The following is a 14,072-nucleotide window of genomic DNA, read 5'->3' as shown; positions in this document are numbered from 1 at the left end:
GGCTGTTCACCCTCCCCCTCCAGAATGCCCTGCAGCCGCTCCGTGACATCCTTGACCCTAGCACCAGGGAGGCAACATACCATCCTGGAATCACGTTTGCGGCCGCAGAAACGCCTATCTGCTCCCCTTACAATTCAATCCCCTATCACTATAGCCCTGCCACTCTTGTTCCTCCCCTCCTGTGCAGCAGAGCCACCCGTGGTGCCCCGAACTTGGCTCTTGCTGCTTTCCCCTCTCCCCCAACAGCATCCAAAGCAGAATATCTGTTTGAGAGGGAGATGCCCCAGGGGACTCCTGCTCTACCTGCCTAGTCCTTTTACTCTGTCTGGCGGTCACCCATTTCCTTTCTGCCTGCGTAATCTTTACCTGCGGTGTGACCACCTCACTGAACATGCTATCCACGATAGTCTCAGCATCGCGGATGCTCCGCAGTGAATCCACCCGCAGCTCTTGCTCCGAAATACGGTTAGCCAGTAGCTGCAGCTGGACACACTTCCTGCACACATGGTCGCCAGGGACACTGGTAGTGTCCATGACTTCCCACATAATGCAGGACTAACTGTGTTGACTTACACAGTTCAGCAGATTCAGTAGAAGAGCAGCAGTGGAACCAATGTTGATGGGAACACTGAAAACACCAAGAAACAGTGAGTTCAGTAGAGGGGAAGTTAGAGTTGATTGATCCGATAGCTGATTCTCAAATAGTATAGAGAGAAACCCATGCATGTACTATCGAAGGAGTACCCATATGAATAGAATGTACACTAACTCCATCTGGTAGTTCTGACCAGCAAGGCTTGTGGTTTTAACAATCCAATTTGTAAACTGCTGTTGCCTTAAGTTTACTTAAGGATTTATTGTCCAGCAAAGCCAGCAACAGCTCAGATTGTCTAAACACATCGGGACCAGTTTCCTAAGAGGCAAAAATAATAAATGTGCACTTATGGCTGCTGTATCTGAATGTCAAAGATGGCAAGACGGTTTGTGCACCACACTGCAAAGTTCTGGCACAAGCTAAACTGAAAACCAATGCAAGGCACAATAACTAATTTCACACTACAAGAAAACAGAAGCTTAAAATGGATCTCTCAAACTTATCCAACACAAGTTTCAAATCCAAGCAGACACTAACTGTCGCACAAAAGGTTTGATATTTTGCGTGTCTGAACACACGTTAATCTGCACGATACTACGTGTTGGTCAACTGAACTTCCTATCAAGTGCAAGAAGCGGGCTACACATAAACCATTATTGAGCTGGGCAACAGGTACTCGAGTAAGCAGTTCCTAAGTAAGGATAGCAGATATGTTAAACTTTAAGCCATCTTCACCAAAATTAGAAATCTTTTACACTTGGCATTGCAGTTTAAGCTTTTAAAGTAAAAGCTTTTTGAAGTACTAAGAAGTTATATACCAATGAAGGAAGAAAAGGTTGTTGGATTCGGTTGACCTGTGAGAGCAATATTCAAAATGACCATGTCCATGAGGCAGGTTTTCCTGAGCTTAGATCACGAGAATGATTGTGGACAAGAGAGAAAAGGGAGGGAGGCATAAGGGAACTCTGCCATGAGGGGAAATGGGAAGAGCATAAAGTAACTTCTCTTTCCAGGAGATCAACACGCTATCTAGAATATATTCATTATCCTGGCTCCTCCAGCAAAATCACAGCATCATCTTGAATAGTGCCATAGATCTCTGGTAAGCCCATCTGACAAAGATGTGAGTCACCAGTAACAGAGACCTGCCACGTGGCTGGAGCTTAAACAGGGTCTGCGTTAGGACCATGCCACCCATGCAACTGCACAGGGCCTCGAGGGGATCTAATTGTAAGTATTTAGTATCATTGTCTAGTGAAATGTAGGGGCCCCAAACCGAACATTTGCACAGGGCCCCTGCAAGGAAAATGCCGTTCCTGAGCTTAAACATGCTAGGGGCATCCTTTGCAACCCCATGAAATGTTGAGCACAGAGGATGTTGAGGCTTTGCTGACATCAGTATTGTATCTAAATGGCATTAAGACAGAGGCCAAGATTGAGGCCCCCTCAAGCATTTTTTTGTGCGCCTCCCAAAAGAACGCATCCTTTAGATCACAACCAACAACCAGGTCTACTGCCAGAATTATCTGTAATGGGATTACCATCATTAATGGAGGAATTCAAGGACCTCTGGTGCAGAATAGGTTGAATGCTTTCAGTTTTCTTGTGTCACAAAGCAACGAGAATACACTGAGCTTCCCTGCCCAAAGGCTACTATCTCCATGTCCTGGGACGGAAACGTTTAGCCATAGGATGTTCATTCTTCAGACACTGTAGGATCTTAGCCAAGCTAGATAAGTTCTGGGAAATCACATTCTAAGCATGCCCCAATTGTTTTTGTCACGATGGGCGGACTCGCACTTAATCTTGCACCTCAATGACGCTCCAGGATGTATGCACCACCATCATCTCATTTTAACCTAATGCTGATCTAAACATACTTCACAATACAGAGGCCTGTATCGATGGTTGGGAGGGATTGTGATGTGTGAAGGATACTCATCATTCAAAGAATGAAGATGAGCCTAGGACACAGGTAATTTTTCTCTTTCATTCAGGCATCCTTCACACATCACAGGAGCCAAACTAAACAAGGACACAAAAATATGATTATTTTCACTCCACGAATCTTAAAATAGCTGCTTAAGTTAATTTCCAGAGAAGTCTTGGATCCATAAAATCTCCAGCTGATTGAAGAGGTGCAATAAGGAACAAAATTCTCAGCAAACCTGACTTCTCCCACTAAGCAAAAAGTAACGTAAGGAATTGAGGCAAGTTCTTTTTCTACATTAAATTGAAAGCAAAATACTGCGGATGCTGGAAATCTAAAATAAAAACAGAAAATGCTGGCGAAGCTCAGCAAGTCAGGCAGCATCTGTGGAGAAAGAAACAGAGTTAACGTTTCAGGTCAAAGACCTTTCGTCAGAACTGGAAGATGTTAAAAGTTAAAGTATTTGAGCAAGTATAGGAGGGGAAGGGAGGAAAGAACAAAAGGGAAGGTCTGCAATAGGGCACGAGTGATTAAATGACAAAAAGGGATGATGGTGCAAGGCAAGACAGGTGGTAATGGGACAGGTTAAGAAACAAAAGATTGATCAGTAGCAGCTGTAAATGGCAGCAGCAGAACCATTACCAGCACTAGCTGACCGAAAAAATGGGAGCAGTGGTTATGATCTGAAGTTATTGAAATCAACGTTGAGGTGGTCAGCAAAGCGATCACTCAATCAGCTTTGCTGAACACCTCCGTTCAGTCTGCAAGCATGACCCTGACCTGCCGGTTGTTTGCCATTTAATTCTCCTTCCCACTCCTACTCTGACCTCTCTGTCCTCGGCTTCTTACACCGTTCCAATGAAGCTCAACATAAGCTCGAGGAACAGCACCTCATCTTTCGTTTAGGCACTTTACAACCTTCCGGATTCATTGATTTCAATAACTTCAGATCATAACCACTGCTCCCATTTTTTCAGTCAGCTAGTGCTGGTAATGGTTCTGATGCTGCCATTCACAGCTGCTACTGATCAATCTTTTGTTTCTTAACCTGTCCCATTACCACCTTACTTGCCTTGCACCAGCATCCCTTTTTGTCATTTAATCACTCGTGCCCTATCACAGACCTTCCCTTTTGTTCTTTCCTCCCCTCCCGTACTTGCTCAAATACTTTAACTCTTAACATCTTCCAGTTTTGACGAAAGGTCTTTGACCGAAACGTTAACTCTGTTTCTTTCTCCACAGATGCTGCCTGACTTGCTGAGCTTCTCCAGCACTTTCTGTTTTTATTTCTTTTTTACATTATACATTTCTTGGGAAGCTGTTAAAATATTGAAGTAACTCAGAAAAATAAAATACTTTTATTCACCGTACCAACCTGCAGAGAGAAGTATTTGCTTTAGAACAACAGTGCAATTTAGCACCATCGACAGCTGTAGCGGGCAACCCATTTGTGCTGTTATCTGGGTTACTTGATCCAGAACTTTCTAGAAAGCACTGCCAGAGTGGATCCTGAGGCAGAGGCATTTTCTTACACCCATCGATAAGTCCATCAACAATTTCTTGATCTGTTGACTTTGTCATCAGCACTCTTCGACATGTAGTCTGGCAAGCATGGTCTTCTGCTCTGTCACAGCAATATAAACCTAAATAGTTGGAAATTTAACAGTACCATTTAGCTTTACTGCACTCTTTAATGGGACTGCCATTTATGTTACATTTCTGAACTAGAAAATATTAAATTGCAATTGATACAGGAAAGTGCCAACATGACACACCCTCACATGAAGAATGTTGGGTTAGTGGAACAATGCCCTCAAAGAACCAGTAATAATTACAGGATTTGATGACTGTTGTATGCTTTTGCAGCACAGTGAATGTAGCTGGATTTCACAAGTAGCTACGTCCACAACATGCACACTTGTACTGGTCACTAGGGTTTCTTTAAAACTGAGAAAGGCCAAGGACACCATTTAGGCTGAAAAATGTTGGACAACACAAAGATAAATCAAGCAGCAGGTGATGCCAAGCTTGGCTTTTAAAAGATTATCGGACCACTGATCTACGAAGAAGATAGCTTCAAATTTTAATTATACAATACAGGAAAATCCTGCCCAGTGAGCTTCTCAGCAGGACAATTGTATCTGAAGAGTACCCCTAGAGAGGAACCTCAATTAGTTCAATAGTTTTAATTTTTTGTCTTGAGGAATTGGGCTTTGACCTGTAGTGTTGGCTTCCCAAATGTATTCTATACCTCAAAGTCCACAGGAGAATATACTGGGGTGTAACCCAAATGATGTCCATAATTGTTTTCAGGAGCCTGCAAATGTGATCTAATTAAACCAGTGCGAGAAAAGTACTTTGTTCCATACCACAAATTATTGATTGCAGGCCAAAGGGAACGGCATGGATATTCCCAAAATGACTAGCGACACATATCGGGAGGCACAAATCACTGAGTCACCACCTTGATGAGCACTCAAAACTTTTGTCACATTTGTAGTCATTAATCTAAACCACTTTTACGTCTAATTTGAACAATGGCCATGCCAGGCCTCCCTTTAACACCTTCCGGAGGCAGGGCTGATTTGGATCAATTTGAGCTATTTCATGATGGACTTCAAATTTCAACAATGTGTAAACGTTCAGGCTCAGACTATCGGAATGAAAGTTCTTGCTGTACTAATTCTGAATCACTGATGACAGAGAAAACACAATTATAGGAAAAAGTCACATTATGCGTGCTCCAGCTTCTTAGTGTACACATTCATGGACAAAAAGTCACCAGCCATATTTCCTTTGAGCAGAGCAAAATCCTACCGGTAAAATTTCTCACCCCAACCCAAATACTTGAGGTTGTGCCCTTGGCATTACTAAGAGCATGAATTGCTTAGGCAAAATTAACTTCAACAGGAAGCAATATGAGAAGAGGGAGGCATTGGACACCCAAAAACACAGCTCAGATATATTCTGCGAGGTGCACAGCTTTTCAAATCCCATAGCTGAAGGCAGAGAGCAGAGAACAGCTCTTAGTAATAACGTGCATTTAGCAATGGACTTGGAACTGATAAATTGAAATACAACATTGGAACTACTGGGTCAAAGCCAAAATTATTGGCATCAACAATTCTTTGGTGTATTCCTACTGCCTCTTGGTACCAAGCAGCTTTACAGCATCCATGTAAAATATCTAACCATTGCAACTTTGATGTGAAATATACTTGGAGCCTGCTGGTATAAAGCATGTGGTTGAGGTCTGCGCTAAAGCAGGCTGGTAACTGTTACCTGATAGTACTAATCTAGATCACTTACAATTGAGGATCAGTCCGACAGATTTTGACAGGGGCAAGGATTGCAAACTCTGTTGTTATTTACTAATAAAGAAAGAACTTGCATTTATATGGTGCCTGTCACGTCCCCCGGGGTGTCTCAAAGTGCTTCACAGCTAATTAATTACTTTTGAAGCATAGTCACTGTTACATGAGCAAATGCAGAAGCATATTTCAACTCACAATCTTTGACTCAGGCAAGAGTGCTACCACTGAGCCAAGGCTGACACGAGTGAAAGGTGTACTCCTCCAGGTCTGATAAATGGCCCAGGTTGGCTGGTCGGTCGTTAACAGCTGTCTGGAGCACTGCATATTTATCTAGCTTAAGTAATTAATTGGGTTCTCTTCCGCTTGGCATTGATTTGATTGCCTACATTTCACTTCAAAGTAATTAATTGGATGTAAACTGCTTTGCACAGAACGGCGCTAACTAAATGTAAGGCTTCCTTACTTCTGCGATGACTCATTTTGAAGCCAACTTGATACCAAAGAGATTCTACTACCTCCCAACTCCTCCTGGGGGGGGGGGGCGAGGGTAAATCAACAGCTAGTCATTAATCAACTGACAAGAGCAGGTTTGAGCCCTCACGAGGCAAATCGCAGTTGCCTTGACGTCCTCTCAACAGGCCTAATGTACAAAACAACAACATAAAATGTGCAAATACATTACCACTATCTTCATGATCATAGCATGAACACATACTGTGTCACATCAAATGGTTGTTCCACTAGTTGGAAGTGCAGAGCTTCAGCAGCAATTCCTTGCTCCTCTGCATCCAAATTAAGGTTAAGTACCAAATTGTGGACATCTGAGCAGATTTGCATAACCTGCCTCCAGGAAACACCTTTCACAAACATCAGTCTGCTCATCAGATGTGTAATAGACATCAGCCTTTGCTTGAGGCAGGTGTTCTTGATGTTCTTGACATCCAAGTCCAATGCAGCGTACCAGGCGGAATCCCAGCCCTCTGGGAAGGGGCTTCAGCAAAGTTACATGCGCACTTTGAAGCGCACATTCTCTCCAGGGTGCTGAGTGACAGGTGGGAATAGCTTCTGAGCCCTCCCTCCCTCTCTCCCTCCAAGTGTTTCCCATTTTTTAAACCGTGACTCCACTTCACTGCTGGGTCCTGAATCCTGCACTGGACTAAAGGAAGCTATTCTGATCATACCGAGGAGCTCCAAACAATATGGGACAACTGTTTTGGACATGTCATAGAAAGATTACACACGGAAGGAGGCCATTTGGCCCATCGAGTCCATGCCAGCTCTGTGCAAGAGCAATCCAGCTAGTCCCACTCCCCCGCCCTTTCCCCAAAGCCCTGCAAATTTCTTCTTTTCAAGTACTTATCGAGTTCCCTTTTTAAGGCCATGATTGAATCTGCCTCCAACCACCCCCTCGGAGTGCATTCCAGGATCCTAACCACTCGCTATGTAAAAAAGTTTTTTCTCATGTCACCTTTGGTTCTTGTGCCAATCACCTTAAATCTATGTCCTCTGGTTCTTGAACCTTCCGCCAATGGGAACAGTTTCTCTCTATCTACTCTGTTTAGACCCTTCATGATTTTGAATATCTCTATCAAATCTCCTCACAACCTTCTCTGTTCCAAGGAGAACAACCCCAGCTTCTCCAGTCTATCCACATAATTAAAGCCCCTCAATTCCTGGAATTTCAAGAAGGCGGCTCACCACCACCTTTCTCAAGGGCAATTAGGAATGGGCAATCAATGCCGGCCTCGCCAGCGACGCCCACATCCCATGAACGAATAAATTTTTAAAAATCATTCTACTAAATCTCTTCTGCAACCTCTCGAAGGCCTTCGCATCTTTCCTGAGGTGCGGTGCCCAGAACTGGACACAATACTCCAGATGTGGCCAAACCACTGTTTTATAAAGGTTCATCATGACTTCTATACTTTTGTACTCCATGCCTCTATTTATAAAGCCCAGGATCCCGTATGCTTTCTTAACCACTTTCTCAACCTGCCCTGCCACCATCAACGATTTGTGCACATACACCCCCAGATCTCTCTGTTCCTGTACCCCTTTTAGAGTTGTGCCCTTTACTTTATATTGCCTCTCCTCGTTCTTCCTACCGAAATGTATCACTTTGCATTTTTGTGGGTTAAATTTCATCTGCCACATGTCTGCCCATGCCACCAGCCTGTCTACATCCTCTTGAAGTCTATCACTATCCTCCTCACTGTTTACCACCTTCCAAGTTTTGTGTCATCTGCAAATTTTGAAATTGTGCCCTGTGCCATTAATATATATCAAGAAAAGCAGTGGTCCCAGCACCGACCTCTGGGGAACACCACTGTACACCTCCCACCAGTCCGAAAAACAATCATTCACCACTACTGTTTCCTATCCCTTAGCCAATTCTGTATCCATGTTGCTACTGCCCCCTTTATTCCATGGGCCGCAGTCTTGATAAGCCTACCATGCGGCACTTTATCAAACGCATTTTGAAAGTCCATATACATCAAATCACCTGCATGGCCCTCATCTACCCTCTGTTACCTCATCAAAAAACTCTACCAGGTTAGTTAAACACGATTTGCCTTTAACAAATCCGTGCTGGCTTTCCCAAATCAATCCACACTCATCCAAGCGACTGATAATTCTGTCCTGGATTATCGTTTCTAAAAGTTTCCCCACCACTGAGGTTAAACTCACTGGCCTATAGTTGCTGGGTTTATCCTTACATCCTTTTTTGAACAAGGGTGTAACATTTGCAATTTTCCAGTCCTCTGGCACCACCCAGCAATAAATGGTTGGAAGGTTGGAAGATTATGGCCAGTACCTCCACAATTTCCACCCTTACTTCCCTCAGCAACCTAGGATGCATCCCATCTGGACCGGGTGACTTATCTACTTTAAATACAGCTAGCTTTTCAAGTGCCTCTATCAATTTTTAGCCCATCCAGTATCGCATCTATATCTTCCTTTCCTGAGACTCTGGCAGCATCATCTTCTTTAGTAAAGACAGATGCAAAGTACTCATTTAATACCTCGGCCATCCCCTCTGCCTCCATGAGATGATCTCCTTTAGGATCCCTAATCGGCCCCACCCCTCCTCTTACTACCTGTTTATGTGTCTGTAGAAGACTTTTGGATTCCCTTTTATGTTGGCCACCAGTCTATTCTCATACTCTCTCTTTGTCCCTCATTTCCTTTTTCACTTCCCCTCTGAACTTTCTATATTCTGCCTGTTCTCACTTGTGTTATCAACCTGACATCGGTCATACGCCCCTTTTTTCCATTTCATCTTACTCTCTATTTCTTTTGTCATCCAGGGAGCTCTGGCTTTAGTTGCCCTGTCTTTCTGCCTCGTGGGAATGTGCCTAGACTGTACCCAAACCATCTCCTCTTTAAAGGCTGCCCGTTGTTCAATTACAGTTTTACCTGCCAATCTTTGATTCCAATTTACCCGGGCCAGATCTGTTATCATCCCATTGAAATCGGCCCTCCTCCAACTGAGTATTTTTACTTTAGAGTGATCAGTGTCCTTTTCCATAGCTATTCTAAACCTTATGATACTATGATCGCTGCTCCCTAAATGCTCCCTCACTGACACTTGCTCCACTTGGCCCGCCTCATTCCCTAGAATCAAGTCCAGCAATGCCTCCTTCCTCATTGGGCCAGAAATGTACGGTTAAGAAAGTTACCCTGAACACGTCAAAAATTCCTCCCTCTCTGTCCCTTATATTATTGTTATCCCAGTCTATATTAGGATAGTTGAAGTCCCCACTTATCACTTATAAGCTCCAGATTACAACAAGTCTTAAGCTACAACCTTATCCAGCATTACATTAACCAGAAGAATTTACGATCTGCTGGAAAAGTGAACATTGCTACTCCTGAGCTGTATAAAAAGGCCAGCCATACCCTGTGGAATGAGTTCATCTTAGCCTGAAACATTGTCTTAAATAAATATATTAATTACTTGCCCAGTCTGCAAGATATATGGGACGTTTGGGTAGTAGGGCTCGTAAGATGTATAAAGAATGCCCCACATGATAGCTCACCTTTATTCTTCATATTGCACCCTTTACAAATTGATTGAAACTAAGTCATAAATCAGGACAAGGGTGAAGGATGTCCTTGCGGGAGAACAAAAAGAACAGGAACAATTACTTCCATTTACATAGCGCCCTTAACGTGGACAAATATCACAAAGCAATTCACAGAGGCACAGAGAGAAACAAATGGACAGCGAGCCAAAAAAGGAGATATCAGAAGGGGTCACCAAAAACTTGGTCAAAGAGTGGATTTTAAGGAGGGTCACAAAAGAGATGGCAAGGCAGAGGGGTTTCAGAAGGGAATTCCAGAGTGTGGAGCCTTGGCAACAAAAGGCACAGCCTCCAATGGTAGAGCAAAGGGAGGGGGTTACCACATGAGAGGCCAGAGCTAGAGGACTAGAGAAAATGGGATGGATGTTGTAACCTGCAGAAGGTTACAGAAATAGGAGCAAAGCCAGGGAGAGATTTAAACACAAGAATGAGAATTTAAAATTTACAGTGCTGGGGTATCAAAAGCCAATGTAGGTCAACGAGGACAAACCTGGTGGGAAAGTGGGACCAGGTGCAGAGTAAGATACGGGCAACAGAGTTTAAGATGAGCTGAAGCTGGGATGCTAGCCAGAAGAGAACTGGAATATTTGAGTCTAGAGGCAACAAAAGCATGGATGAGGGTTTCAGCTACAGATGGGCTGAATTTAGGACGGAGGCAAGTGAGGTTACAGAGGGGATTTTTGTGATGGAGAGGATATAGGGTCAAAATCTCAGCTTGGGTTGACATAGGATGAGTATGTTTCTTGATCAGTGTGTTTCCAGCCCAACGAGGAAGTGCTGGATCTAGTTCTGGGGAATGAAGTGGAGCATGTTTCAGTGGGGGGAGCATTTGGGAAACAGTGATCACAATATTAGGTTTAGAGTAGTTATGGAAAAGGGCAAGGAAAAATCAAATGTGAAAATACTCAACTGGAGGAGAGCTAATTTCAGTGATTTGAAAAGGGATCTGGCCCAAGTGGATTGGAATCAAAGATTGGCAAATAAAATAATAAGTGAGCAATGGGAGGCCTTCAAAGAGGAGATAGTTCGGGTACAGACTAGACACATTCCAACGAGGGGGAAAGGAAAGACATCCAAAAATAGAGCTTGCTGGATGACAAAAGATAGAGATTAAAATGAAACAGAAAAAGGAGGCTTATGATAAATGTCATGTTCTTAATTCAGTAGAGAACCAAGCTGAAATAAGAGGGGCAAAGAGAATGTCTGAGAATAGATTAGCAGGTAACATAAAATGGAACCAAAAATTCTTTTATAAACATATAAATAGTAAAACGGTCGTAAAAGGAAGGGTGGGGCTGATCAGGGACCAAAATGGAGATCTTCTTGAGGAGGCAGAGGGCATGGCTGAGGTACTAAATGAGAACTTTGCATCTGTCTTCACTAAAGACAATGCTGTCAATGTCACAGGAAAGGAGGAGGTAGTAGAGAAATTAGATAGGATAAAAATAGATAAAAGAGGTACTTAAAAGGTTGGCAGCGCTCAAAGTAGAATAGTCACCTGGTCCAGGTGGGATGCATGTTAGGTTGGAGGGAAATAAGGGTGGGAATTGCTGAGGCTCTGGACACAATCTTCCAATCCTCCTAAGATTATGGGAGTGGTGCCAGAAGACTGGAGGATTGCAAATGTTACACACCCCTGTTCAAAAATGGGGAGAGGGATAAACCCTGCATCTACAGGCCAGTCACCCTAACGTCGCGGTGGGGAAACTTTAAGAGACAATAATCACGGACAAAATTAACTGACACTTGGAAAAATATGGGTTAATAAATGAAAGCCAGCATAGATTTGTTAAAGGCAAATAGTGTTTGACTAACTTGATGAAGTAAAGGAGAAGAGTGATGAGGGTAGTGCGGTTGATGTGTATATGGACTTTCAAAAGGCATTTGATAAAGTACCACATACATCAAGTTACATCGAAACTACAGCACAGAAACAGGCTATTCCGCCCAACTGGTCTATGTCTTTATGTTCCACGCAAGCCTCCTCCCTCCCGACTTCATCCAACTCTGTCAGGATAACCTTCTATTCCTTTCTCCTTCACGTGCCCATCTAGCTTCCCCCCAAATGTATCTATGCTAATTGACTCAACTGCTCCTTGTGGTACCATGTTCCACATTCTTATCACTCCTGGGGGGTAAAGAAGTGTCTCCTGAATTTATTGGATTTATTAGCGACTATTTTATATTTATGACCTCTAGTTTTGGACTCCCCCACAAGTGGAAACATTTTCTCTACATCTACCCTATTAAACCCTATCACTATCTTAAAGACACCCCCTCAGCCTTCTCTTTTCTAGAAAAAAAGAGCCCCAGCTTGTTCAGCCTTTCATGATAAGGATATCCTCTCAGTGCTGGTATCATCCTTGTGAATCTTTTCTCCCCCCTCTCCAATGCCTCTACATCCTTTCTATAATCTGGAGACCTGAACTGTGCATAATACTCCAAGTGTGGTCTAACCAAGATTCTATACAAATCTAACATAACTTCTTTGCTTTTCAATTCTATTCCTCTAGAAATGAACTCCAGTGCTTGATTTATGGCCTTTTTATGGCCTTATTAACCAGCATCACTACTTCTAGCGATTTGTGTATCTGTACCCCTAGATTTCTTTGCTCCTCTATACAATTTAGACTCTTATTATCTAAGCAGTGTGTGAACTCCATATTCTTCCTAACAAAATGCACCACCTCACTGAAATTCATTTGTCAATTACACACCCATTCTATAAGTTTATTAATGTCCTCATGCACTTTGACGCATTCTTCCTTTGTATTAACTACATCCCGCCAATTTGGTGTTGTTCACAAATTTTGAAATTGTATTTCCAATTCCCAAATCCCAAATCCAAATCATTAATGTAAATGATAATAGACTTGTTACCATGGAATTAAAGGGACACTGGCTGCGTGGACACGTAATTGGCTAAGGGACAGAAAGCAGAGAGTAGTGGTGAACGGTTATTTTTCAGACTGGAGGAAAGTGTGCAGCGGTGTCCCCCGGGGGTCGGTGTTGGGGCCACTGCTCTTTTTGATATATATTAATGACCTGGACTTGGGTATACAGGGCATAATTTCAAAGTTTGCAGATGACACAAAACTTGGAAATGTAGTAACAGTGAGGAAGATAGTAACAGACTTCAGGAGGACATAGACTGACTGGTGAAATGGGCAGACATATGGCAGATGAAAATTAAATTTAAGTGTGAAGTGATTCATTTTGGTAGGAAGAATAAGGAGAGGCAATATAAACTAAATAGTACAATTTTAAAGGGGGTGCAGAAACAGAGACCTGGGGGTGCACATACACAAGGTGGCAAGACAAGTTGAGAAGGCTATTAAAAAGGCGTACGGAATCCTGGGCTTTATAAATAGAGGCATAGAGTACAAAAGCAAGGAAGTTATGCTAAACCTTTATAAAACACTGGTTAGGTCCCAATTGAAGTACTGTGACCAATTCTGGGCACCACACTTTAAGATGGATGTCAAAGCCTTAGAGAGGGTGTAGAAGAGATTTACTAGAATGGTACCAGGGATGAAAGGCTGAGTTATGTGGAGAGACTAGAGAAACCGGGGTTGTTCTCCTTAGAGCAGAGAAGGTTAAGGGAGATTTGATACAGATGTTCAAACTCATGAAGGGTTTTGATAGAGTAAATAGGGAGAAACTGTTTCCAGTGGCAGAAGGGTCGAGAATCAGAAGACAGAGATTTAAGGGAACTGGCAAAAGAACCAGAGGCGACATGAGGAAAAAAAATTTACGCAGCGAGTTATGATCTGGAATGCTCTGCCTAAAAGGGTGGTGGAAGCAGGTTCAATAATAACTTTCAAAAGGGAATTGGATAAATACTTGAAGGGGGAAAATTTGGAGGGCTTTGGGGAAAGAGCAAGGGAATGGGATTAATTGGATAGCTCTTTCAAAGAGCTGGCACAGACATGATGGGCTGAATGGCCTCCTTCTGTGCTGTATCATTCTATGATTGCTGTCCAGAATTGGTCACAGTACTTCAATTGGGACCTAACCAGTGTTTTATAAAGGTTTAGCATAACTTCTTTGCTTTTGTACTCTATGCCTCTATTTATAAAGCCCAGGATTCCGTACGCCTTTTTAATAGCCTTCTCAACTTGTCCTGCCACCTTGTGTATGTGCACCCC

General features: G+C 43.0%; 1 protein-coding gene across 1 annotated transcript in view; it reads right to left on the bottom strand.

Annotated features, from left to right (window-relative positions):
• Positions 1-14,072, bottom strand: part of reck (reversion-inducing-cysteine-rich protein with kazal motifs) — a 163,865-nt gene that overhangs the window by 79,448 nt on the left and 70,345 nt on the right. Inside the window, exon 11 of the mRNA XM_067980885.1 lies at positions 3,901-4,168. Coding sequence (XP_067836986.1) covers positions 3,901-4,168 — 268 coding nt within the window. The remainder of the gene's footprint in view (positions 1-3,900; positions 4,169-14,072) is intronic.

The sequence above is a fragment of the Heptranchias perlo genome, chromosome 3 (genome assembly GCF_035084215.1).
Source record: "Heptranchias perlo isolate sHepPer1 chromosome 3, sHepPer1.hap1, whole genome shotgun sequence".
Taxonomy (NCBI): Eukaryota; Metazoa; Chordata; class Chondrichthyes; order Hexanchiformes; family Hexanchidae; genus Heptranchias; species Heptranchias perlo.
The sequence above is the reverse complement of the archived record's forward strand: the minus strand, read 5'-3'. Positions and strand labels throughout refer to the sequence as shown.